Source organism: Papio anubis, chromosome 3 (assembly GCF_008728515.1).
Source record: "Papio anubis isolate 15944 chromosome 3, Panubis1.0, whole genome shotgun sequence".
Taxonomy (NCBI): Eukaryota; Metazoa; Chordata; class Mammalia; order Primates; family Cercopithecidae; genus Papio; species Papio anubis.
The window spans coordinates 17,798,692-17,824,755 of record NC_044978.1 but is presented as its reverse complement, the minus strand read 5'-3'; the positions used below and the strand labels follow the sequence as shown (position 1 = coordinate 17,824,755).

General features: G+C 35.5%; 2 protein-coding genes across 2 annotated transcripts in view; one reads left to right on the top strand and one right to left on the bottom strand.

Moving 5' to 3' along the window:
• Nucleotides 1–11,279: 11,279 nt before the first annotated feature.
• Nucleotides 11,280–12,740, bottom strand: LOC103884779. The gene has a single exon (XM_009207869.2). It carries the CDS (start codon nt 12,326–12,328, stop codon nt 11,837–11,839), a length of 492 nt encoding a protein of 163 aa, XP_009206133.2. The 5' UTR covers nt 12,329–12,740; the 3' UTR covers nt 11,280–11,836.
• Nucleotides 12,543–26,064, top strand: part of GALNTL6 (polypeptide N-acetylgalactosaminyltransferase like 6) — a 1,207,198-nt gene continuing 1,193,676 nt past the window's right edge. Inside the window, exons 1-2 of the mRNA XM_003899362.5 lie at nt 12,543–13,133; nt 13,554–13,860. Of these exons, the coding sequence (XP_003899411.2) occupies nt 13,723–13,860 (138 nt within the window). The 5' untranslated portion in view covers nt 12,543–13,133; nt 13,554–13,722. The remainder of the gene's footprint in view (nt 13,134–13,553; nt 13,861–26,064) is intronic.

Genomic DNA, 26,064 nt, shown 5'->3' with positions numbered 1-26,064 from the left:
TTTTGTATAAGGTGTAAGGAAGAGATTCAGTTTCAGTTTTCTGCATATGGCTAGTAAGTTTTCCCAGTGCCATTTGTTAAATAGGGAATTCTTTCCCCATTGCTTGCTTTTGTCAGGTTTGTCAAAGATCAGATGGTTGTAGATGTGTGGTGTTATTTCTGAGGCCTCTGTTCTGTTCCATTGGTCTATATATCTGTTTTGGTACCAGTATTATGCTGTTTTGGTTACTATAGCCTTGTAGTATAGTTTGAAATCAGGTAGCGTGATGTCTCCAGTTTTGTTCTTTTTGCTTAGGATTGTCTTGCCTATTTGGGCTCTTTTTTCGTTCCATATGAAATTTAAAGTAGTTTTTTCCAATTCTGTGAAAAAAGTCAGTGGTAGCTTTATGGGGATCACACAGAATCCATAAATTACTTTCGGCAGCATGGCCATTTTCACAATACTGATACTTCCTATCCATGAGCATAGAATGTTCTTCCATTTGTTTGTGTCCTCTTTTATTTCCTTTAGCTGGGGTTTGTATTTCTCCTTGAAGAGGTCCCTCACATCCTTTGTAAGCTGGATTCCTAAGTATTTTATTCTCTTTGAAGCAATTGTGAATGGGAGTTCACCCATGATTTGGCTCTCTGTCTGTTATTGGTGTAAAGGAATGCTTGTGATTTTTGCACATTGATTTTGTATCCTGAGACTTTGCTGAAGTTGCTTATCAGCTTAAGGAGATTTTGTGCTGAGACAATGGGGTTTTCTAAATATACAATCATATCACCTGCAAACAGAGATAATTTGACTTCCTCTTTACCTAATTGAATACTCTTTCTTTCTTTCTTTTGTCTGATTGCCCTGGCCAGAACTTCCAATACTATGTTAAATAGGAGTGGTGAGAGAGGGCATCCTTGTCTTGTGCCAGGTTTTGAAAGGAATGCTTCCAGTTTTTGCGCATTCAGTATGATATTGGCTGTGGGTTTGTCATCAATAGCTCTTATTACTTTGAGATACATTCCATCAATACCTAGTTTACTGAGAATTTTTAGCATGAAGCGCTGTTGAATTTTGTTGAAGGCCTTTTCTGCATCTATTGAGATAATCATGTGGTTTTTGTCATTGGTTCTGTTTATGTGATGTATTACATTTATTGATGAGCGTATGTTGACCCAGCCTTGCATCCCAGGGATGGAGCTGACTTGATCGTGGTGGATAAGCTTTTTGATATGCTGCTTGCTTCAGTTTGCCAGTATTTTATTGAGGATTTTCACATGCATGTTCATCAGGGATATTGGCCTAAAATTTTCTTTTTTTGTTGTGTCTCTGCCAGGCTTTGGTATCAGGATGATGCTGGTATCATAAAATGAGTTAGGGAGGATTCCTTCTTTTTCGATTGTTTGGAAAAGTTTCAGAAGGAATGATACCAGCTCCTCTCTGTATCTATGATAGAATTTGGATGTGAATCTCTCTGGTCCTGGGCTTTTTTTGGTTGGCAGTCTATTAATTACTGCCTCAATTTCAGAACCTTTTATTCTGGTTTAGTATTGGGAGGGTGTGGTTGTCCAGGAATTTATCCATTTCGTCTAGACTTTCTAGTTTACTTACGTAGAAGTGTTTATAGTATTATCTGATCGTAGTTTGTATTTCTGTGGGATTGGTGGTGATATCTCCTTTATCATTCTTTATTGTGTCTATTTGAGTCTTCTTTCTTTTTTTCTTTATTAGTCTGGCTAGTGGTTTATTTTGTTGATCTTTTCAAAAAAACAGCTCTTGGATTCATTGATTTTTTTGAAGGGTTTTTTGTATATCTATGTCCTTCAGTTCTGCTCTGATCTTAGTTATTTCCTGTTTTCTGCTAGCTTTTGAATTTGTTTACTCTTTCTTCTCTAGTTCTTTTAATTGTGATGTTAGAGTGTGGATTTTAAATCTTTCCTTTCTCCTGTGGGTATTTACTGCTATAAATTTCCCTCTTCACACTGCTTTAAATTTGTCCTAGAGATTCTGCTACGTTGTGTTTTTGTTCTCATTGATTTCAAAGAACATCTTTATTTCTGCCTTCATTTCATTATTTACCCAGTAGTCATTCAGGAGCAGGTTGTTCAGTTTCTGTGTAGTTGTGCAGTTTTGAGTGAGTTTATTAATCCTAAGTTCTAATTTGATCGCACTGTGGTCTGAGAGACTGTTTGTGGTGACTTCTGTTTTTTTCACATTTGCTGAGGAGTGTTTTATTTTCAATGATGTGGTCATTTTGAGAACAAGTGCAATGTGGTTCTGAGAGAAATGTATATTCTGTTGATTTGTGGATGTAGATGTCTACTAAGTCCTCTTGGTCCAGAGCTGAGTTCAAGTCCTGAATATCCTTGTTAATTTTCTGTCTCATTGATCTGTCTAGTACTGACAGTGGGGTGTTAAAATCTCCCACTATTATTGTATGGCAGTCTAAGTCTCTTTGTAGGTCTCTAAGAACTTGCTTTATAAATCTGAGTGCTCCTGTATTGGGTGCATATATATTTGGGATAGTTAGCTCTTCTTGTTGCATTGATCCCTTTACCATTATGTAATGGCCTTCTTTGTCTCTTTTGATCTTTGTTGGTTTAAAGTCTGTTTTATCGGAGACTAGGATTGCAACCCATACTTTTTTTTTTTTTTTTTCGCTTTCCATTTGCTTGGTAGATCTTCTTCCATCCCCTTATTTTGAGCCTATGTGTGTCTTTGCATGTGAGATGGGTCTCCTGAATACAACACACCGATGGGTTTTGACTCTTTATCCAATTTACCAGTCTGTGTCTTTTAATTGGGGCATTTAGCCCATTTACATTTGAGGTTAATATTGTTATTTTTGAATTTGATCCTTATGTTGTCATTATGTTGCTAGCTGGTTATTTTGCCCATTAGTTGATGCAGTTTATTCAGAGCGTCAATGGTCTTTACAATTTGGCTTGTTATTGCAGTGGCTGGTACCGATTGTTCCTTTCCATATTTAGTGCTTCCTTTAGGAACTCTTGTAAGGCAGGCCTGGTGTGACAAAAATCTCTCAGCATTTGCTTGTCTGTAAAGGATTTTATTTCTCCCTCACTTATGAAGCTTAGCTTGGCTGGATATGAACATTTCTATCCTGAAACTACTTCTGATGTTTTATCTAGAAGATGAGAAAACATTATTTGAAATATCACCTCAGCATATCAAGAAAAGCAAATGTCATTTAAGAAAGTGTGTAACCTATGATTTTAAAATTAATCTGGATTATATCTATTTTACCAAAGGTTACATTAATTTAAGCAAAATGCACAGACTTTGTCTAATACAGTGAGCTCAGATGTTAAAATTAGAGACATATACATTCACTTCACAGATTTGTCAGTATTAGCTGAGTGACTTTCTGCAAGTTCCTTTATCCTCCTAAGCTTTGGTGACTTATCTTTGAAATGGGGGTAATTCTTACTAAAAGACAGCTTGTTTCCAAGGTTCTCCAAGTATTAAATCAGATAATAAATGTAAAATATGTTTAACAATGTGCCTGATATAATGAGCACTTACCAAACAGTATTATAGATGGTATAATGAAAACTATGATTAGTAACAATAATGTGTTATTATTACTAAAACTTTCATCATTAATAACTTAGTAGTATGTTTTAAAGCATACTACTTGGATCAAGATATTTTGAGTTTAGCTGATGGTGAATGTCCCCACCAGATTAGATTAGAGAGGACTTTTTTACTCTATTTTAGGGAATAGACTATTAAATTACATGCAATTCTTTATATATATATATATATGTATGTATATAAATATATATATATGTGTATAAATATATATGCATTAGGAATGGAATTCTCAAACCAACATCTTTATTTTATCCAATGCTCTTAAATTAACATGTGTGTACTTACTATAATAGAGTAAAATACAGTTAATTTTTTTCTAAATTTATAAATTACATGCAATTCTTACTCTGATTTACAAGATAAATTTTATCATAAATGATTAGTAAATGAGATCTCACTGTCAGCATGCTTTTCCAATTTCATTCAGCCTATGTAAATGAAACTTGATAGTAGGGAAATTTTTAACATCTTAGAAAACATCTTTATGTTTCCTGTTTTGATCATTACCATAACGCTTGAAATAGGTATAATTTTCCCATTCCACAGTTCTATAAGATGACAGGCAGGATAGTTTTATGTCTTTTCAGGGTCATTCAGATGGTAAGTAATGCAAATGGATTTTGAACATAGACCTTCCTTGTCCTAGCTGTTCTTTTCACTGTTGCTATGTTGACTGCATACAACTTCTTAGAGCTTCTCAAATGGGGATCTCAAAAGATATATATTTACTTATCTGGATGTGAAATTAAAAATCCCAACTCTTATAACGATAAATAATATTGTGTACCAGAATTATTAACATAATTCATAGGCATTTCAGACATGATTAACATGAGCTTCTTGCATTTTGAGGATTTTATTTACTTGTTTGTTTATTTATTATAAACATAATCAGAACTGAAGTGTTTAGACATAATCACATACTGAACAGGGAAATAGTGAGTGTTGGCTATTGCATAGAATTTGACAGTGCTATATGCTGATGATTTTATAAAGAATGTATGGGTGTTAAGATGCACTGCATGTGAATTTGTTTTGTCATTTGTCCCTAGTTACTATTTCTCTCTCTCTCTCACTCCCCACCAATATTTTAGCACATCTATCCATGCATAGTAATAGCTCCCTATTTCTTTTGACAAAATATTTTTATCAGTATTAAGAGACAGTTAAAATGTTGACTGCATAGTTATGCTGATAGAAATTACATTTGTGTATGTGTGCAAATATATACAAAAATATATAGAAAGGAAGTGTCAAATTAGATCCTCAAAGAATTCCAAAAGAAAAGAGAACAGAAATACATTACATCTGAAATCTTGTGAACTTGAGTTTGTTTGGATAATAGAAAGATGACTCAGTACAGGTTTTAGGAAGACTAGCTTGTCAATAAAATTTATTGAGCATGTTAATGAATGGCTAGCTATGAACCTTCAGGTTGTTCAGATAGGATCACAAGGCAAGGATAGCTAACTTAGTTACTTTTTAGCCTTTTAAAAATGTTTGCATTAGAAGTCTGAGAGGCTTATATGCAGTTAGTTAAAAATCCATTGTGTCTTACTTCCATAATATGGAAGAGAATTTAAATTCTTATAAACTAGTAATGTTTGGAATCTTTTCATTCACTTTTGATAATTGCTGTTAGAGATAAATATGCTTGAATAGCACAAAATTAAATACATTCCTTGCTTTGGTCATTAAGTGCTTAACATAATTATGTTAATTAAAACATTATAATCAGATTTTCTGTAGAGATCATCTTTTCCAGTGTCTAAACTGCTGCCTTTGGCTTCATTTGATGCTGCTAACACTTCTGCTTTCTAATGGGACAAGGAAATTTTGCAATTGCTAATCCAACTTCATCTTTTTGGCCTTATGAACTTCATTTGATGAAATTGATCACTCCCTTCTCTTTGAGACAGTTTCTTCATTTGACTTCATTTTGCAACACTAACCACTACTTAACTGCCTTCTCCTGATTTCCTCAAGCTCTTTTTCTTGGCCACCTTTGCTCATTCTCTTATCTATATTCACTCACTTGCTTAAGTACTCTAAGGACTTCTTCATTTATATCTCCATTTTAGCTTCCATGTACTCACTTACTCCTGCAAAATTCCAAAGTCTTATATCTGAATGCTTATTCAACATTTTCACCATTAGCAATATCAGTTCGTTAACTCTAAAATGTACACTTGATTGTGTCCTTTAAACTAGTTTCTCCCAATTTCTTCCCATCTCAGCAAAAGACAAATCCAATCTTGCCAGTATTTGGTTCTGAAACTTGGAATATGTTGAGTCCTCTCTCTTACATCCTATATTCATTTCAACAACTATTCAATGCAGTTTCATAATCAGAATATTCTGATAATATTTTAATCACTTTCATCATCTCCATTACCTTGATACAAGACATCACCATTTTTGGATTATTGCAACTAGTCTCACCTTACTTCCTATCTACCGTGTAATCTATTTCTTGCATTGCCACCAGGATCATCGTGTTAAAAAGTGAGTCCGATCATGTCCATCTCTAATCAAGGCCCTTCACTTGTGAAGGCTGAGTGAAGGCTTCCCCTCTCACTCAGACTAAAAGCCAAAATCTCTACAATAGAGTATATTGACATTATTCCCTACTCTATCACCTCTAGACCTTAGGTCTATTATTCTCCACACTCAGGGTCCTCTGTTCTGAAATCCCAAACTCCAACCTCAGGGCCCTTCACTTGCTGTTCTTTCTATTCAGAATTCAATTTCTCATGACATCCAGTGGTCATTTCCTTGCTTCCTTCAGATATTTGTTCAAATGTTACCTACTCAGTTAGGATTGTCCAGTATGCTTTACTAGAAATTACAGTTGATTTTTAAACAACAAGAAGGTTAGAGGCACTGACCTTCAGCATAGTCAAAATTCTGTGTATAACTTTTGACTCCTCCAAAACTTTACCACTAATAGCATATTGTGGCCAGAAGCCATGTTGAATACATAAACAGTCAATTAGCACATATTTTTTACGTTATATGTACTATATACAGTATGCTTACAATAAACTAGAGAAAAATATGTTAAGAAAATCATAAGAGAAAATGCATTCCTATTCATAAGTGAAGTGAATCACTATAAAGTCCTCATCCTCTTTGTCTTCATGATGAATAGGCTGAGGAGGTGCAGAGTTGATTTTCTTGTCAGGGGTGGCAGAAGTGGAACAAAATTTGTGTAGAAGTGGAGCCTCACAGCTCAAACCAGCATCGTTCAAGTGTCCACCATACACCACTGTACCTTTCGGCATTCTATATTGTTTTTCAATTTCACTGCGTTATTTTTCTCCATGTCTTTTTTTTTTTTTTTTAAACCACCAAGCTCCACAATTAATATATTTTTGCTGTGGATTGCCTGAAGACAGGATTTTTTTTTCCTGCGATGTTCACTTCAATGCCTGGATTATATGGTGTACTCAATACATGGCTCGTTAACTGAAATTAGTATGTCTCAGAAGGGAAAATGTTAAAACCTTTTTTTGGTTTATTTATCACATATTCATAAATATCCTGCCTGAAAAAAAAATTGTATATCTAATATATAATGTGTGCATGGCATTCTTTATTTTCTCTTTCTCCAAAAAAAGAAAAAGTAGAACACGCCATATGTCATTCAGTGGCTTCTTAAGAATGTTTCACTGGCTTCACTTATTCATTGTATCGCTTTAAAATGTTCATTAATGGTATTTTGTATTGAGCTATTATAAAAAATATATTTTCTACAAATTTAACATTCTCTTTATTACCATTTGATCTCATCATTCCAAAAATTATTTGAATTTTTCACTTGAAATCAATGAATGTAATTTACTTGTTCAACACAAGAAAACTTGTGTTGAAGTTGACATGCAAAACACTCTAAAATGATGCAAGTATTTTACATGAAAAGATAAAGGTCAAATCTAAGATTGAAATCTGATTATGTGATCTACATAAAATTATAATCATAAGAATTAAAAATACATAATTATATTTACATAACGTGTAAAATATATATGTATGGTTAGTTACGTTATTGTACTCCCTTTTTTATACCCCACAAAAAATATGAATAAAGAGGGTTTCAGGTTATAAAACTAGACTATTATCTTTCCAAAACTCAGCTTTTTAGTTTAGCTCCTGTAATCTTCTCACAAAGGCCGAAATAAAAAAGTGAGAGAGAGAGAATTACTACCTTTTGCCATGGAAAGAAAATAGTAAAATATTACAAAAATATGGTATAGTGGTTAACAGCATGGAATCTGACACAAAATGCCTGGGTTTGAGTACATGCCCTAGCACTTGCTAGTACTTACTTGTGAAAGATGCTGACCATTTATTTGCCCTTGTTTTTTAAACTATTAAGTGGAGATATTGATAGAAACTACATAATTAAATTATTTATAAGATTAAATGACTTAATGTTTGGAAAATGCTTGGATTACATGTCTGGCATGTACTAGGTGCTAAATAAGTGTGTGACAACTAAATAAATGGGAAAAGAAAATATATTACAATAAAGATATATTCTACAGGTAGAGGAAAAACTATTTGGAAGTATATTTTATTACTTAGAGTTTAAACGTCATAAGGTAAAGAATCTTGTCTAGTTAGAAAATATTTAGGTCAAGTAGAAATAACCTCCTTCTTTTCAGGATTTGTCACTTTTTAATTTCTACTACATTTAATTGCAAGCACCTTTTAACTCCCTCATGGTGCTGAAAATTCAAATGTTCTCTTTTCCTCTGTCAAACAGCACCTGAATATATATAGAAATGGATTCAGGGCTCTTTTGGTAAGGAATTAAAATGATGATAGAGACCGGGTAACATCACAATTTTAATATGTAATTTGATTCTTCTTTTTCTTTATAGTGTAGTGGTAAATATTGAAATGCCAGAGGAAAAAAAATGAAAGATTTTAGTATTGTATCTTATTTTAATTACACAAGATGAATTGTATAATATAAATGTCTTTTATTAAAATTGGTATTTAGTACATTTATCTCTCCTTTTTCACTGCAGAATTTTTTGTTTTTTGTTTGTTTGTTTGTTTGTTTCAGAAACAGGTAATTTAGCCAAATACAGAGTAATAAGAAAATATCTTGATAGTTTATCCAGAGTGAAAACTTTCAAGGATTTTCATATTCCAGGGATCTCTATTAGATAAAAGAAGTATGAATGTATCTTCATTTCTACACACATTATCTTTATGTTTTAGTGCTTGTGCCTTCTGATAAAAAAAAAAAAAAGCTTGGAAAATATTCAAATCTATATGAAAATAAACCCTACCATTTCAAGATCAAAGAGAACTGATAAATTTCAATATAATTTCTTAAAATTTTAAATAGTTACTATTTTATAACCTTAAAAATAACTCAATTTACATTTTCTCCTACAGGCTTGTTATTATGTTTAACAACAAAATTTACCAACTTGCAACTCCAAACTGTTGGGGTAAAAACTGATACCCCAAAATTTGTTGCTGATGACTCTCTTGGTTTGTGAAACAATAGACTTTCTCCAGGCATTATCTTTCCAGATGTAAACCTTTTAACTAGTTCATATGAAAATATCTGCTAACACAGCAAAATCATGAATTCATGTCTTTCAAATAAAGTTCCATTCATGTCATCATGTTTTTAAAAATGTAAGATAATAAAAGTCTTTCTACCCTAAAGTAAAGTCATTTCACTATCTTTGTAGCAACTGAACAATTCTACTGAACCCAATAAATGAAAACATTTCCCTACTACTCCCCATCATCCGGTGTCTAATCTGGTTAGTCCTTATTTATAAATCCCTACTTCCATGCCTTTGAATATCTAAAGTGGATTAAGAATGGCCACACATTCTCTGCCAAACTTTTCAGTGAGATGTTAATTTTATCCTGTACCTCCACCTCATCCTGGAATCTCGGCTTGTCCAGTCACTGCTCCCTAAGAGAGGCTGTGCCAGTTCTGGCCTTAGCTTTTAAGAGGACTTGGCTGTTTTTGTTTTCTCCCTCTTGGAACACAGGTTCTTGGGTTGCTCTCTCTTGGATACTAGCTACCATGTTATGAGAAGCTCAGGCCACATGCAGGGGCCATATGGAGGGAAGCTGAGTACTTCAGTGGACAGCCCCATGACCCCCCAGCTGACAGTCAGTGCCAACTGTCAGCCATGTAAAGTAGCCATCTTGGCTCAGCCCATTCAACCTCCTGGGCCTCAGCCTGTGTCACAGGAAGTGCAACCGCCCAGCTGAGTCTATTCAATGCACAGAATCATAAGAGAAATAGCAAAATAATTTGTTTTAAGTGGCTACATTTTGAAGTAGAGAGAGAACTGAAACAACGTCCTTCTGTTTCCTTAAATATAGGGTTTAAATTTGGCTCAATTTAAGGTTCGTACCAAGCACCTTTGGTAATTTATTTCAATTGTCTTTATGTTGCATTTTCAACTAGAGTGTAAGTTATTCAAAGTCACCGAATATTGCTCTGTTTTCTTTCCATGTGTCCCTATAGCTATTAGTACATTATTAGCAGCGTGGGACTCTGATAACCTGAGGTTGCCAGTTGAATCCTAACAGAATGGGAGTGCAAATAGAGCATAGAACAGGTGTCTTTCTATATAAGTCAAAATTTAAAAGACCATGTCCATGTGCATTATATATATTATATACACATATATTATACATACATTATATTACATCTAATATAATATGTGATATGCACATATATTATATACATACAATATCCACACACATTTATATTGGCATTTAATCTGGATTGTCTGAGCAAAAAAGTTAACTGTCATCTGGAGTTTTTTTGTTTGTAAACTAAACCTAAAATATCAGTTTTAGACACATTGTCATCTGTTGGTAATTTACATGAGGAATACTGAAAGAATACCAGACTGAAGGGAAAAGAGAAATTATGCTCTAAATCAAAAACAAATAATATACAGAAAAGGAGAAAAAGCTAAAGTGATGGTCTGGAACTATGCTGTAAAACAGAGGTGAACATAGTAATTTTCTCCTTTCAGTTTCTACCATGTATTCCGCATGTACTTGATTGGGGAAGTAACAGTGATTATGTCCACTCACTGTAATTAATGATTTTATCTGAATGGATGCTTTTTGCAAGACCGTTTACTAGTTTAACAGTAATGAAGCACGTTTCAACTCAACACCCTGGATTCAACAAATAGCATGATAGTATGCCCATTCCTGATCCAAGACTATTTTTTAAGGTATTGTTTAAAATGTGAGAGATTTTATTTTTTTTAATTCCAAGTTCACTTTTGAGTTATTTAACTTTGAAAAGTAATAACTGTATCAGTACTTAAAAATATATCCAATATAATTAAATGATTCTCTAAATTTATTTTCTTGAGCACCTGACAATATTCCCAGGAAACCTCTCCCTGCTATGTTGCTTCCCAGAATTCGTATTTCAGTGTTTCAAAACTGCACTTCCTTAGAGAGAAAAAGAAGGGTAGAAAATAATGCAGACTACAAAAGGCAAAGTGTATGTGTGGGGGTGGGGGTGAAGCATTAAGTCTCTTACACTCTAGATTAAGTTGCATTTATATAAAATTTAAAGGTAATTGGTGTTGATATAAAGGACACATTCAACAACATTTATTAAATATGTTTTCATTCTATTTTAAAATTCAAGTGATTCACGAAAACACATATTACAGCATAGCCCTTTATTGATGCATACAGTCCATTTACATTGTTCAAATACATTTTGAATTTCTAATGCGAACAGTTTAAGGCATAACTCTTCCCACTCAAATCTAGGTCTTTCTCAAGTGAGACGCTAGAGTGAGAGAGAGTAGAAAGGGGAGGAAGAGATAGGGCGAGCAGAAAAGGAGGGAGTGCCAGAGGTGAGGGTGAGAAAGAAGAAAGAAGGGAAAGAAAATACAGTCTGAAGTCCACAGGCTTATCTATCCCACGCATGTCTACCCCAAGCATGTGGACATCATATCCAGGTTGTAACAAAGAGGTGACTATGGCGTTTCTTTTTGGCTCTAGACAGGCGCATTCAGCCTGCATTGCATGCATGTCTGTCACCTCATTTAAGTCCCCATTCCTTCCGGAGTTGTGAGCTCCAGATCCAAGAGCGCCCAGTGCACGGTGCTGGGCACGCTGTCCCTTGGTGAGGCTGCCACAGGTTCCTGCGAGTGCGGTCAGGGGCGTTGGTGCATTGATATGTTAGGCGGAGGGAGGAGTGCCATCTGCCAGAGTCTTATCTCGGTCCCCACGTTTTCTGGCCATCACGGAGGAGTGTGCGAGGACAGGTAGCCCTCGCAGTGACAAGGCGCGCGGAGTGCGGTCGTGCAAGGCGGGGGAGGAGCGGGGTGGCACTGCCAAATCTTAACCGGGGCCCCGGGTGTTTGCAGACCCGAAGAGAGCCGCCTTGGGTCTCCACGGTGTCCTCCAGCAGCTGCTGCCTGAGAACTCTGAGCCTCAGCTCTACCTTGCTTCGGGATCCTCTTCCTCCTCCTTCCCCACCCCCTACCTGGCCTGAACGGCGGGACGCGCGGCCCGGGGGATCCCCTCTCCCCGGGACCGGCCCAGCCCCGGGTCGCCTCCACCTCCCGCAGCCGCCGCGCCACGGCTCGCCGCGCTCCAGCCGGCACCATGGAGGAATTCCCGGGACACTCGCCTGCAGCCGACGACTTTTCCCCTGGAATCTCTGGCCTGGCGCCCTTTGGGTGAGATGACGGGGTACTGGCATCCCTGTCGGTCCCAGATTACCCGGAAAAGCCCTGGCAGGGAAAGAGAGGACCCGTGCAGGCTGGGAGCTCCCACTCCTCCTCCAGCGTCACGCTCGCCCTCCGCCGCTGCCTCGCGTCCAGGTCTGTTTATATAGCGTCTGGAGGCCGGGCGGCATTGCCCACCCCCGCCAGGCGGCCCGCCCTCCCTTCCCGGGCTCCGGGCTCCCGCACGTGGCAGACACCAGCTACGTCTCCGCGGAAGGCAGGCGCCGGGGAGTGGGGTGCGGGCGGCCGGGTGCAGCCGCGGCGCATCTCCGCCTTCCGCTCCTCCTCGCAGCGCCCTCGCCCGCTTCCAAGCCCAGCACAGACTTCGGTTTCTCCGCCTCCATCCCCTTTACGAGAAGAGGAGATTAAAAAATATTGCCCTTTAGGTGCTCGTGATGGTCCTGTGGGTTCGTTCAGTTGCCGGAAAAGAATGGTAACATGAACAGCGGAGCGTGAGAGCGTCACCGCGGGAACGGACGAGATTGATGGGCAGAGCGCTCACTTCTCAGAGGATCGCATTCCTAGGACCGCGCGAGGAAGGGACGTCGCGGCGCCACCACTTCCTGGCTGGACTCCGCTGACATCTGTAGCCTCCTTTCCACCAGGTTCCCGGGGCTCCCAGCCTCTGCCTGCAGAGGAGCGTGTAGACAGCGCGCGAAGGTCCAGGAGTTCGTGGACCTCCAGCCGAACCAGAGTTCTGCCTGGATCCCGGTGGAGTCCCTGCATCCCGGTGGAGCCCGCAGGCAAGCTGGCTCCGGAGGGAGTTGAACTTGAGTTCAGGTGGGTTATCCCAAGGGGAGCACTGGAAAAGATGTTCAGGGAAGACGAGGAAGGTGACGCTGTTCCAATGTCAAAAGCGGACACTTTTCTTCCTGACACTTGAAGGGGTTGAGCCAGTTCCTCTCAGTTCTCTCTCCTAACCCGCTCCACCCCGACCAAGCCTTCCTACACTAAGGGGGTGGGGGGAGAAAACAACAGCAGCAACAAAAACTCCCATTTACCTAAGTATCTAGCATGCTGTTGACTTTTTCGTAACTTACCTTTAGTCAATGAAACGACCATATTTACTCCATTGCTTTATATTAATGGAGGTCAATGAGCTTAATGATTTCCTCAGTCAAGTCATTTATTTCTAAGCCAATAGATAATGCCTTCGTCATAGTTTTCTGGGGGGAAAGTAACTGTGCGTTTGTTCTGCAGATGGCCAACTCCCTCTGAATCGTGCAGATTGGTGCTGAGCACGCAACAAAAGTTTGTAGCTTCTCAGTTTCTGGTGCTTCGCAGGGGAGAGGAAAGGAATTTGACACTAAACACAAGAAGCAGTCAGGGAGCCATCTCCTTTAACTTTTCTTCTCTGTTACCATTTGCAATGAAGAGGAAACAGAAGAGATTTCTGCAGATGACTTTGTTATTCACGGTGGCTTTAATTTTCCTGCCTAACATTGGTCTCTGGTCTCTGTACAAGGATAAGCACCTGGTGAAGTCAGCGGAACCTGGGGAGCAGCAGGTAAGTGCCACCCAGAGAAAGATCACAGACGGATTGGTAAGGCAGTGATACTGGTGCGGGGACTCCAGAAACCCGGTGTGGGATCGCCTTGGGTTTTCCCCCAAGTCTTGACAAAGCTGATTATTACAAGACTTTAGAGACTTTGGGGTTTAAGCAAGTAGCTGTTTTAAGATTGCAGCCAGTGACATCGTGACGTGTACAACTAGTAAAGAAGTATAAGAGAGGTCAAGAAGAAAAGAAGATAATCTTTCACCATTGGTCTTAGGTTGATTTTGACTTGAGGTGGATGAAAGGTAACTGTTTAGCTATGGAGGTGGGAGTGGGTTTGGTGCAAGTTTAGTGACAAGGATAGGTTTTTGGTTTCCATTGGGCATACAAGTCTATGTTCGGGTGAACGAGGCCAACTAAATCATTAAGATTGTGAAGTGGTTCTTTAAAAATCAAGCTACACTTTTCAGTATTTTGGTTGTAAATTGTGCTTAGCAACAGCTTTTTGCCCTGTCGAAACTTAAAGTCTCTCTTTGGTCTCCCCTGTTGCTAAGGTGCTGCCATGGGGTACACAGGCAGAGTTATTAAGGATGTTCATTCTGTTTCACAGTCGCTTGATAACAGTATGTTGCTAACAGCTTGCTGTCATATTGGAAACACCCACACTAAAGATATGTAGTATAATATGTTTTCTTTCTACTTAATATGTTACTCATTAGTATGTATATACCTCATGACTTAACATGAACCAAAATAACTGTGTTCCCAAGTGAACAATAATGAAAACGAGACTTCCCAAAATGTTGATGAAAATCAATGTTGTCGAACTCTTTGTTTATTAATAAATAAAATAGCTTCCATAATTAAACTTTTAACAACAGAATGCAGCCTTCTTCATGATATTGATATATCACTGTTTCAGTTAGTCCTGTGCATCGCCTTGGAATATTAATATTCTTATTTTCAAGGGTCATCACCCATGAACACTCTGTACTTTCCACACATAGAAAATGTTGAAGTAGTCCATTCCTGGAAAACAGCAATATATAGTAATGGCCATTAAATATTTGCTCTTATACTTAATGAAGTTTAATTTTCTTTTTGCACAGTGGTTGGTTGTGAAACATAAAGAGGTAATCTGCTTTTTCATCATGACAAAAAGTCATTACCAGTCTCTAAACTTTAAAGAGAATGAGTTGTCCGAGGATTTTCAGTGGATTGTTATTTTGAGGATAAATGTTGACATATTTTCATTTAGTTGTTAATATTTATTATCCTTTCTAATAGGAATTCAACTTTGGTTTGAAGTATATTCTGTTTTGTCATTCCAGTGAAAAAAAGAAGATGGACACTTTGGATGTGAAACTTTTTTTGTTCTTATTTACATCATTCAACCCTTGATGTAAAACAGGATTTTAGTGACTTTAGTAGTCAATATGCTATTGTGTAAAATCTCCATTCCATGTTGGTAAAATAAGAAAGGCAAAATTATTTTTTTCTTGAAATTTGCTAATTCAATTAGCAATAACCATCTGAAGTATTTGCTGGTATAGCTAACATAAAACACTAATTAATTTTATTAATGAGATTCTTACAACTTTCACATTGGCTCTATTAATTTTGACCCTGAATGAGAAAATTGTTTGTCTAGCAGCATAAAAAAAAATACTGTGACAGTTTAACTCTCTGATCTGTCATTATTATAATTAAGACTGTTTCCTTATTTCTGGTTCTTCTGTAGTGCAAATGATAATTTCAGGTAATCAAGTAATGAGTATAAAAGACATGGGGTGGCAAGAGAAGTTTCATATACTGTAGAATAAATAACTGAGATTGATGGATATTGTATGACCTTCCAATTTAATAACCCTATGCAAAGGCTTTGAAACCAAGTGGGAAAGAAAATAAGCCCTAAAATGGAAGTCAATCATCTACTTTAATATTACCTAAATAACAGTTTTAAAACTAATACTTTTTATAGATTAAAATATAAAATTTAAAAGGTAGAAATTAATTGATTACTTACTGAAAGATAGAATTCATTGTAAAGTAGAAACAGTTCTCATTGGTTTTATTCTATTATTTATTATAATTAGAAGGAAAATTAGGATATGTTGTTCTCAATAAGCAAGTTTTGGGCAAGTAAGAGTTAAGTAATTAATATTTATATTGGAACAAATAAAAAGCAACTTTTCAAACATGCTTAATATTGTGATGTAATATTTGGCTAATGTATATATATTTCAATGTTAGCAAGGTGACTAAACACATAGGTTTTTAAATTGAAACATAATTTGGCTAGTGGGTAATATGTTATTTCAATTTAGCAATTAATTTTTAAAGGACATTTTCATGGTTAATTGCTAAATGTTCTCTAGAAACCATTTATTACCGTATTTCTCTCCAAGTTGCAAAATGCTGAGGGTGAAGATAATGTGCAGATCGAAGCACTGACAGCAATAAGTACTGATGCTAGTCAAACAAGTCACGTGCCCAAATGAGTGAACTATTTTCACAGCACTTATGTGTAAAACAGCCAGGGGTTCTAGTTCTAAGTATCACGTGGTAGTGATCATAAGAACTGAAAAACTTGCACTGTTTTAAATAGTTTAATTATTAGAAAAAGTTACAGGGGAAAAAAATTAATGTATGGAAATTCAAAATTATGGAATGGCTAATACTTTTAAAATATGCATTATTTATATTTTAGCAGATTATATCACTAGTAATTTTTCTATCTAGTATTGAGTATAAATTGTACCAATTCTGCAATCTGAACTAAATAAAATGAAGGGAAATGAAACAGGAAACACTGATGGGAACCACGTGGATTAATTTTCACAATATTTAGTATTTAACAGATTTTTTTCTCGAATCTACTGTCTGATTACACATTAATAGTTTGTATTTTCTAGACCTTCATTTAAAAATAAATTTAAGATAACTTTCTAATATTTAAAAATTTTCTGCATCTGTGTTGCAGAAAATGAAACAAAGATGTAAAAATTACCAAGTTATTTATTTCAAAGTTTTTCTTTTTCCTTTGCTCTCAGAAAACCAAAGAGGGTCAATACAACAGTTTTAATAACACAATGCAATTAAAGGCTTTTTATGGTCTGGGCTCTGCAAACTTGAAATCAAGTCACTGAAATAAATATGAAGTTTTTGAGATTTTAAGATTTTATAAAAATTATAAAGTGTTTTTAAATTTTTATTTAGATGTTGTTACATTATTATAATTGTGATGTGTTATTTTCAATTGACTTAATTTTGGCTCTTTTTTGTTATTGGGATGAAATAAGTATCTCCTTTATGTCATTTAGAAATATATATGTATATTAAAAGAATCTATTGATAATATATTTAGCTGAGAATGATTGCTATATAATCACTGTACAGTAATTCTTAGCTTCACTTTTCTTTTTAAACATTTGAAATGCTCCTCTTCTCTTGTTTCAGCTGTATTTGAATTAAATACCACTTACATATTTAGGTCATAAGCTGTGAATTAGGATGACATATAGAATAATGCTATACTTTAGAACAAAACTACTATATCCAGTCTTATTGTGTTTCTGTTTTCTTAATCACTTATTCAAGAATATGTGAAAAAACCTAGCACCAAATACTTTTTCCTAAATACATTTTTAAAAACCCCAAATTCCAAAAAAAGTAATGGTAATAGTAATTTAACAACTAACTTGGAAATAATATTAATTACAGAAATAATTCAAGAATATTTAGAATATGAAGAGGATCTTGCAATTTTTGAAATAAAAATGAGGGCCAAAATCTTATAATTTTAAAACAGACCTTCTTAGAACTGTTCAGAATGATTTTAGAAGCTTATCTTGTCCTAGATTTTCTACCACATTAAAAAAAAAAAAAAAAAAAAAAAAAAACAACCTAGGTCCTCTATGTCTCTTTGAAATTGTGGAATCTTATTATTTATTTGAATTTCAAAATTTCTATTTTTAAAGTAGGGCTATTCGTGCTTGTCACATAATGAGATGAATAAAGTCCTGAGAGATCACACCTTATATATGGAAAATATTGTGAGGTAATGCATTGTTTCTGTCAGATTCACTTGTAAACTGTGCTTGACAGATATGTGACTTTACCTCCATGAAAAAAAAATAACTCTGAAGGGGATCCCTTAGCATCTTTGTCTAATTCATCTAATGTTAATCAACCCTACACTGCAGGGGGAGCCTTCTTTTTGAACAAAAATTTTTTTCCAGTGACTTTTAAAACTCGTCTTATAACATGAAAATATCAGGTAATTGGTGCCCAGTGTATGCAAACTGTCTTATGCATTATTTTTTATCACGCTGATCACTAAAGCTGTAAAATATGTCTGTGTTCCTTTTTCAGCAAATACCTTAGAATTTGGAAGAGCTAAGGACAGGAGGAAAGATTTACACCTACACTCAGGATGGCACATTATCAATACACTAGATGTGAAATGACACATTAGTTTGAGCCACAGTGTTCTTAATTAGCTAAGATGTAGATTTGAAATTAGGGTTTTAAAGGACCTTTTCTTGAATTTATGGAAAATCCATTCAGAATCACTACAGGGTGGCACCACACGGAATACTGTAACAAGTATCTTAATTATTTGCTGTGACCTGGTAGATCACTACATGATTAGTTCATCACATTGCCCCATGGGAGACAGAGTGGAAAACAGTCTTCTGTTCACAATCTGGTAACAAAAAAAGAAAGATGATTTTTTCCCCTCTGTTCATTTCTGAGTTGGACAAGCTGTGCTGAATCAATTAGCTTCCTATAAGTTTTTCCTATAAAAGGAGCCAAATCAAGTTGGAATATATAGGAAAAGGGTGAGAAAGGTTGAGTGATTTAAGTGGTGTAGAAGAAAGGATTGAATTTTTTTGTTTGTTTGCCAGGAGTAGCCATGACAACCCTTAGAAAGTTTGCAGCCATGTCTCTCCTTGCAACATTTTTACACAAATGAAAGACAAGCTAAGGGACATCAGCAAGAACATTACAGGAGGAGATAAAACTTAAAATTACAAGAAGGCATCACAAGATGTAAGTGGAATATAGAATCAGACTTAGATATGTTTGGTGCATCATGCATTCCCATTTCTCCCTTGATTGGCTTGCTTATGGGGAAGAGTTTTAGCTCTGGAAACTTCAGATCTTTCAAACCATCTAAGGAGACCATGTTCTTTTCTTTTGCTCAGATTTGTATGTGTTTACAAAATTACTGTTATTAAACAAAGGTGCAAATATGCAAAGAAATAGAAGGTTCTGAAGATGACAGTAAAGACGCACTGTCCTAAACTTGCTCTCCTTATCACCTCACTCTACAGCTAATGATTTCTAAATTATCTCAAAATGTAATTGTAATGTTTGAATGGACAGCAAAAAACAACAAATAAAAAACCTGTGTGCTATGGAAATATGTATTTAGATAGACACAAACATATATCTATATAGGGTTCATTTAAAGATTGTAAAGAAGGACAAGCATTCACAAAACTTTAAGGCATCATTAACTCTAACTTTCTTCACTAATATATTGATGTCTGTCACTGCTTAACAAGTAAAATGGCATCAAAAGAGGGTGAACAAATAAAGGTATATTTAGGGTTAATGATGAATTCAAGGTAAAGCACATCAATGTTTCCACCAAGTTTTTTGCTTCCAGTGTGGTAGGACAAAAAGATGTGAGCTGAATTGTTGGTACCATCAAATAAAATGTATTTGTTTTATTAATTCATTTAGCAACAGACATACACATATACATATACCCATATGCATAGTTTCACTTATAAAGAAAAATTAAATTCACCCAACTGGTTTGTTTTCTGCAATATTTTTAACTTCCATAACTTTTTGTTTTTTCTATTGCTTTGAATCCACAATAGGTAGGTAGGAGAATCTGAAGCACCATTGAAATGAATTATTCTAGAAAAGTATGCAGAAAGATAAAGAAAATGCATCCATCTCTAGAAGTGCTTACATCTACTTAGCAAGTGTGAAACTCACAATGAGTATTTAGCCTGTTAGTATGGCACAGATTACAAATAGGAGAGTCACTGTTATAATGTAATATAATTAACACAATTCTGCTTGTTATAGAGCATTATAATAGCTACCACCTGTCTTAAAGACTGGTGGTTTCTCAATAAGTACTAAGAAGGCTAATTTTGAATTATTTCAAGTATTCAAATTTTTATGGACTATGATTTCAATACTTGAAATCTAGAAATCTGGAGAAAATTATAATAGTTTTGAATGTTTCCATCGTATTGAAAATGACCAAATTGTTAGGTATGCCACCTAAGTTTTAGTAGGTGGCCTTTCCTTTTCCCTCATGTATTTATTTATTTTTCCACAAGACAAGGTCTCACTCTGTCACCTTGACTAGAGTGTAGTGGTGAAATTGTAGCTTACTGCAGCCTCACCATCCTGGGCTCAAACAGTCCTCCTGCCTCAGCCTTCCAAGTAGCTGGGACACAGGTGGGCGCCATGATACCTGGATAACTTTTTAAATTTTTTTTTTTGTAGAGATGGAGTCTCACTATGTTACCCAGGCTGGTCTCCAACTCTTGGTGTCAAGAGATCCCCCCACTTCAGCCTCCCAAAGGGCTGGGATTGCAAGCATGAGCCCCCACTCCCAACCCTTTGCCCTTATTTCTGACGTGTTTCCCCAGCTGGAAAATCCAATTGAACTTAAGGAGAAATATCAGAATTTCTGTAGTACTGAGTGTTGTTCTTTTTTAGTAGGTCAGCGTGTAGTCTCTAGAATCAAATTATTTGGGCTTACAAATTCTGGCTTAGTACGTTGTGACATTTAAGAACTTATGGATCTTCCCTAGATCAGTTTTCTTATTAATAAAATGAAGGTGATAATACCTTTTTTGTAGTGTTATAATGAGGATTAAACGCTTAGCATCTTTAACAGCATATAACAAGGCTTAACGGATACATATATTGTTATTACACACAAGTGTTTATAAACAATCATTGCCTTTACTAAGGTAATTAGTGTTTGTTTAATAAATACTTACAGATGGCTTCTCTTTTAGAGACATTGTCAAGAGAGCACAGCAGAGCAATGTCACTGATGTGTTGAATCTAGTAGGGAGGACTGTTGAATAAGTCAATAGAGTTTTAGAAACTAAAAGGACATTTTTCTTAACATTTTGGATTTCATGCTTAAGGATAAGTTGATAAGTTTAATTTATTTTTTATATTATTATTTATTACAAAAATTACTAAAACTAGTTCTTGATATATTGTATTGAAAACTATCCAAAAGTTGAAGTTTTTAATAAAAAAAAAGAAAAAAGAGAAGCAATATTTCTTTGTAGTGACTACTCTCATTTCCTATAAAAATAAAGCCCATGACTCACATATAAGCATTTTTTTTCTTCTTCTTACTAATTACAGGCAAGAAACTGAGAACTACTTTTGTTGTTGCTGTTTAAATCTTGGTCATGAGTTTGACTGGATTATTCAGGAGAAAAAAAGTTAAAAAGTAGAATAAAAACTCTCAAAATCATTCAGCTCCTTTATGGAGTTAGCATTTTTTTCAGTGGAGTTAGAGGACAGATAAAACATACTGCATTGTGGCAGTTCTTATAAAAATTACATAGAGTTTGCATTAAGCAAAGGGGAGTTCAGATACTTCAAGTTCGTATGTTGGCCTCATTCCCTTACAGAAGTATGTAATTGTGGGCATGCTACTTAACATGTTTAAACCTCAGTTCCACACATGGAAACACAAAAGTTACCTCATAATAGGGTATCTAAGAGAAATAATTGGATTACATGTTTAAATTGCTTGGTACATAGTAAATAATGAGGGAAGCTGTACGAATAGCAATCTATACCTTCTCGACTTTTTAGAACATCCATTTGAAGGTAGTAAGTAACCTTAAATATTGTGTGCACCTAATAAAGATATAATAAAATATATAAAACCTACTACTATCAATTTTTCTTTTATTGTTGATACAATATTTTTTTGGATATGCAATACATGCACCACACTGGGATAGATCCTGAGGGAAATAAGCAATGAAACCATAAATCTGTTTTCAATTAAATTAGAATCTATTAGTTAAGAAAGGCAAATACACACTTTAATATAAGGCTGGATTACATGGCTTTACAATAAATACATGCTCAAATCATTTAGAGTTTAGAAGAGGTAAAAAATATGTAAGTTATTGTGTGATGTTTGTAGGTGGTTCCACTCTAAGTCCTTTGTATCTTTAGTATTTAATCATCCCCCAAATTCATTGAGAGGCTCTTCTGTATAACTGAATTCACAAGTAAGGAAGGCACAAAGACAGAATTTGAGTCCATGAGCTCTGGATTTATAGAAAGAGAAACTAATTGGCAATGTTAACAGCCACATTGTTTAAGGGTTTCAAAAGATCATTAGGCTTGAATAATTCGTTCCTGGTATTCTCTTGATTATAGTTACACACAATTATAGAAAATTAAACAAAATTATACTAGATTAAATGGTAAGACTAAATATTTAACTAAAATATCTTATATTTTTAAGATGGATAAAGGATACTGGTGAGGTCAGCATCGATGTAAATGGCTGGATGTGGGACCCTGGTTGGTAAGATACAAGTCAGAAGAAGGCTGATGCCCCGAGAGATTAAGGGGACAGTCTCAAGGAGGATGGAGGTAGTCAACTGAAATAAAGCAAAAAGAGAAGCAGCAGTGGTTATTATCTAAAAGGTAAATTTAGAGTCTGTGCTTTTAATAGTTGGAATGTTTCTCCTGGCAGGAATGTCTGAGATTTTTTCCCCAGGCAGATATCTTACTACTTTAGAGAAGTAATTAAAAATTTCTGAAATAGCCTATACACTGTTAAAAAAAATATATATATATATATGTATATACACACACACATATATATATATATAAAATAGATGTCTTAGCTAGAAAGATGACAGATGGGTAATCAGATATTTATTATAGTTCATATAATCTTATGAAAAAGATTGAAGGCTATAGTACTGAAAGGAAATGTCAGGAAACCATACAGCCACCTTGTCAATAAGTAAGCAAGCTACCTGTCAACATAAATGCTGATGATGACTAGCCACAGAGCGTGAAGGAAACAAACGAATAAACAAGCAAGAGTGTACTTAAGTATAATATAGTAAGTGGGGATAGATGGGTGGGTGGTGGTACTTATTGCAACTAATATTCAGTTGCCAAAAATACTAAGATAATACATTAATAATAAAAGGATAAACTGATTATAATAAAAGTAAAAATAAAAGTCTACACATTAATAAACTTTAAGGTCATTTATTGAGCTTCTAACATTTCTCTGACACTGTATTAAACTGCTCTTAAGTCCTGAACACAAATCCATTTTATATATATATATATAAAATAGTACTATCTTATATTACAAATGCAAAGAGATTAAAAAAACTTGTCAGGAATTTTTCTATCAGTATCAACTATTGAGATTATATAAAGTTCACCATATATTACAACTACATCGGAAATATCTTAGATCATTGCAACACAAGAAATGATATAATAATTTTACTAGAAAGTCAATATGCATAGTGGTGAAGGGCATGGACACTAGCTCCAGATTCCCTGGTGTTAGCTCCAGTTCCATTATTTAACTACTCAAAGACCTTGATCAAGTTGCTTATCTTCCCCGTGTCTTAGATTTCTCATTTCTAAAAAAAGTATAAAAAGAGTGTCTACTGGATTTAGCTGGTATAAGGCTTTAATAAGTTAATCTGCATAAAATGCTTAGAAAACTGGATTGTACATGTTAATCTATTTAAAATGTTATCTATTATTACTTGTTAGAATTCTAGAAAATTAAGATTGGAAAAAGAGAAAAAGCATGTTCCTATTATTACTTGTTAGAATTCTAGAAAGTTAAGATTGGGAAAAGAGAAAAAACATGTTCCCACACACTTTCTTTCATGAACCATCATGAATATGATTCCCTTTTTGGATACACTTTTGCATTTTTATTTTTATTTTTTGTTTCTAGATCCATCAATGCCTCTTGATATTTTTGCATTTTTAAAGTAGTTTTTAAAAGTGTTTGAATCATGTTTAACTTCTTCTTTCACTTTTTAAATTCTTGAGTAGACCATACAGAAAATAATATGGCACTTATTTTAAAAGATTTTGTAACTTGAACTAAGGTCGCATGTGGTCCCACATGTCAGAAGCAAACTAGATTTCAACAGAGAATGTAGCTCTTCCCAGAATATGCAATCAGCAACGAATGCTATTTTGATGACCTTTCCCCTCGTATTTTTAGTTCTGTTCTCACTACATGGTGTTAATTTCTGAACATGTATTCTGCCCTCAGGGAAAAAACAATCTTTTTAAAATTGTGTCATTAAATCAGTCTAGTTGCCAAAGACAATAATAGAAGAATGTCTTTAGGGCTGAATACTTCATTATTTCATCTAACTTGAGTTTTAAGGTTGTTTTGGTTGCATCCAACAGTCAGGTAGAATTGGAAAAATCAAGAATGATGCGGTTGGAGACCACAGTTGAGTAACTTGATGAAGGAAGTGCTTTCTCACGCCCTCTTCTAGTGCTTCCAAGAAGCCAGCTGGCCAGAAAGACAGGGGAATGGAAAGCTGTGTAAAACTAAGTGGTGGGGGAAGATAAAAATGCTTCTGTTCCCTAGCCGAGTGAATTTTACCATTTTTTAGATAGCCTAGCAGAATGGTGTCAGATTAACAACTACGTAATGAAATCGTCCCCCCTCTTCACTTACATAGAAACTTTTAACTTTTCTTTCACAAGCCAAAGGAAATTACATTTTTTGGAAGATCCTTGGCATTCCAAGACAAAGATCTTGAGTTCTAATATATGAAATACAGAGAGGAAAATAAGCATCAGGGAAACCAATAGATAGAGTTCAAAAAAAGTGCAGAAACACAAGCAACTCTATCACTTTACACCTCTTCTCTCCTCTTCTTGGCTTCTTAGAGCCTTCTCTTTTCCTCCTTTTCCTTTAAAAGACAAGTTTCACATAGGATTGATTTGATCAATTATTAGCCCAATGAATAGATGAAAGCTGAGACACTTCAAAAACTGGAATCTTTTGCATCATAAAAAGCATTCTGTTGAGCATAACCGTATTTCCAACTGTTACAATGTGTGTGATGTGAGAAATATTGTTTAGCTCAAGGCTTCCACTGTTGCTCTTTGTTGTCACTGGTTTGTTTGTAATGCTGGAACCTGTTACTTTATTCCAAACTAGACAATGGGAAAGTAAATATAGCTTAGTTGTGTCACCTTAACAGAGACAATCTTTCATAAGTTAAAAGTATAAACTGGCACAGTGAAACATAAACTACCTGAAAAAAATCATTCTACATTTTCCTATTCAGCTCTCTTCCTGGTTTTCGGAAAGTGCTTTTTCCAGTCTTCTTTCTCTCTTCAAATCTCCCGTGCCACCCCTCTTTTATCATGCTTAGCAGGTAGCCTTCCTTCATTTTTCACTGTGAGTATAGGATTTTCATTTGGGGAGAACCACGACTCATGTCATCAAACCAGAAAGCACTGCCATTTGCATGGGTGTTTTCCCAATTCTCTACTTGCCTCCTGTTACTATGGAAAAACATCCCTAGCTTTAAGATAAATATGGAACCTTTATCCAGACTATGAATCACAACTTTCTTTAGGAACGTCCACATATTTTGTTTTTCTTCTCATTCATTTATTTTCAGCCTTTTCCTCTCAAAACATCCCTCACAATAATATTGAAACATGCTGAGGTTTCTCCCACTATTGGAGGGGGTAGGGGAGCCATTCCTGACTTTCCATTTCTACCCACCTCAGGCTGAATCTGACTCCTGCTAATGTACATTAACCCCTTTCACCAATACCATCAGCAATCTCTAAGCAGTTGTTTCAAAGCTGCATATCATTAGTCGTATTACTTGTTAGAAAATAGATTAACACTCCTACCAAAAACAATCTTCTTCATCTGAGAAGAGGTGGTGAGGTGGGAGATTTGAGGGGAGAAGGGGTTGGAGAAGCAGCTTTTGGAAAACAGAAAAGAGAGTGGAACAGGAAAACATAGAGTGATGTGTGCTGGTAATTCAGGCTTCTCGGTGCACACCCCTATTTTAATTCTTCTGTTTTCACTGCCATTCCCAACCAACACCCATACTCACGTACATTTAAAAGTGTCCTTTACAGACTCCTACT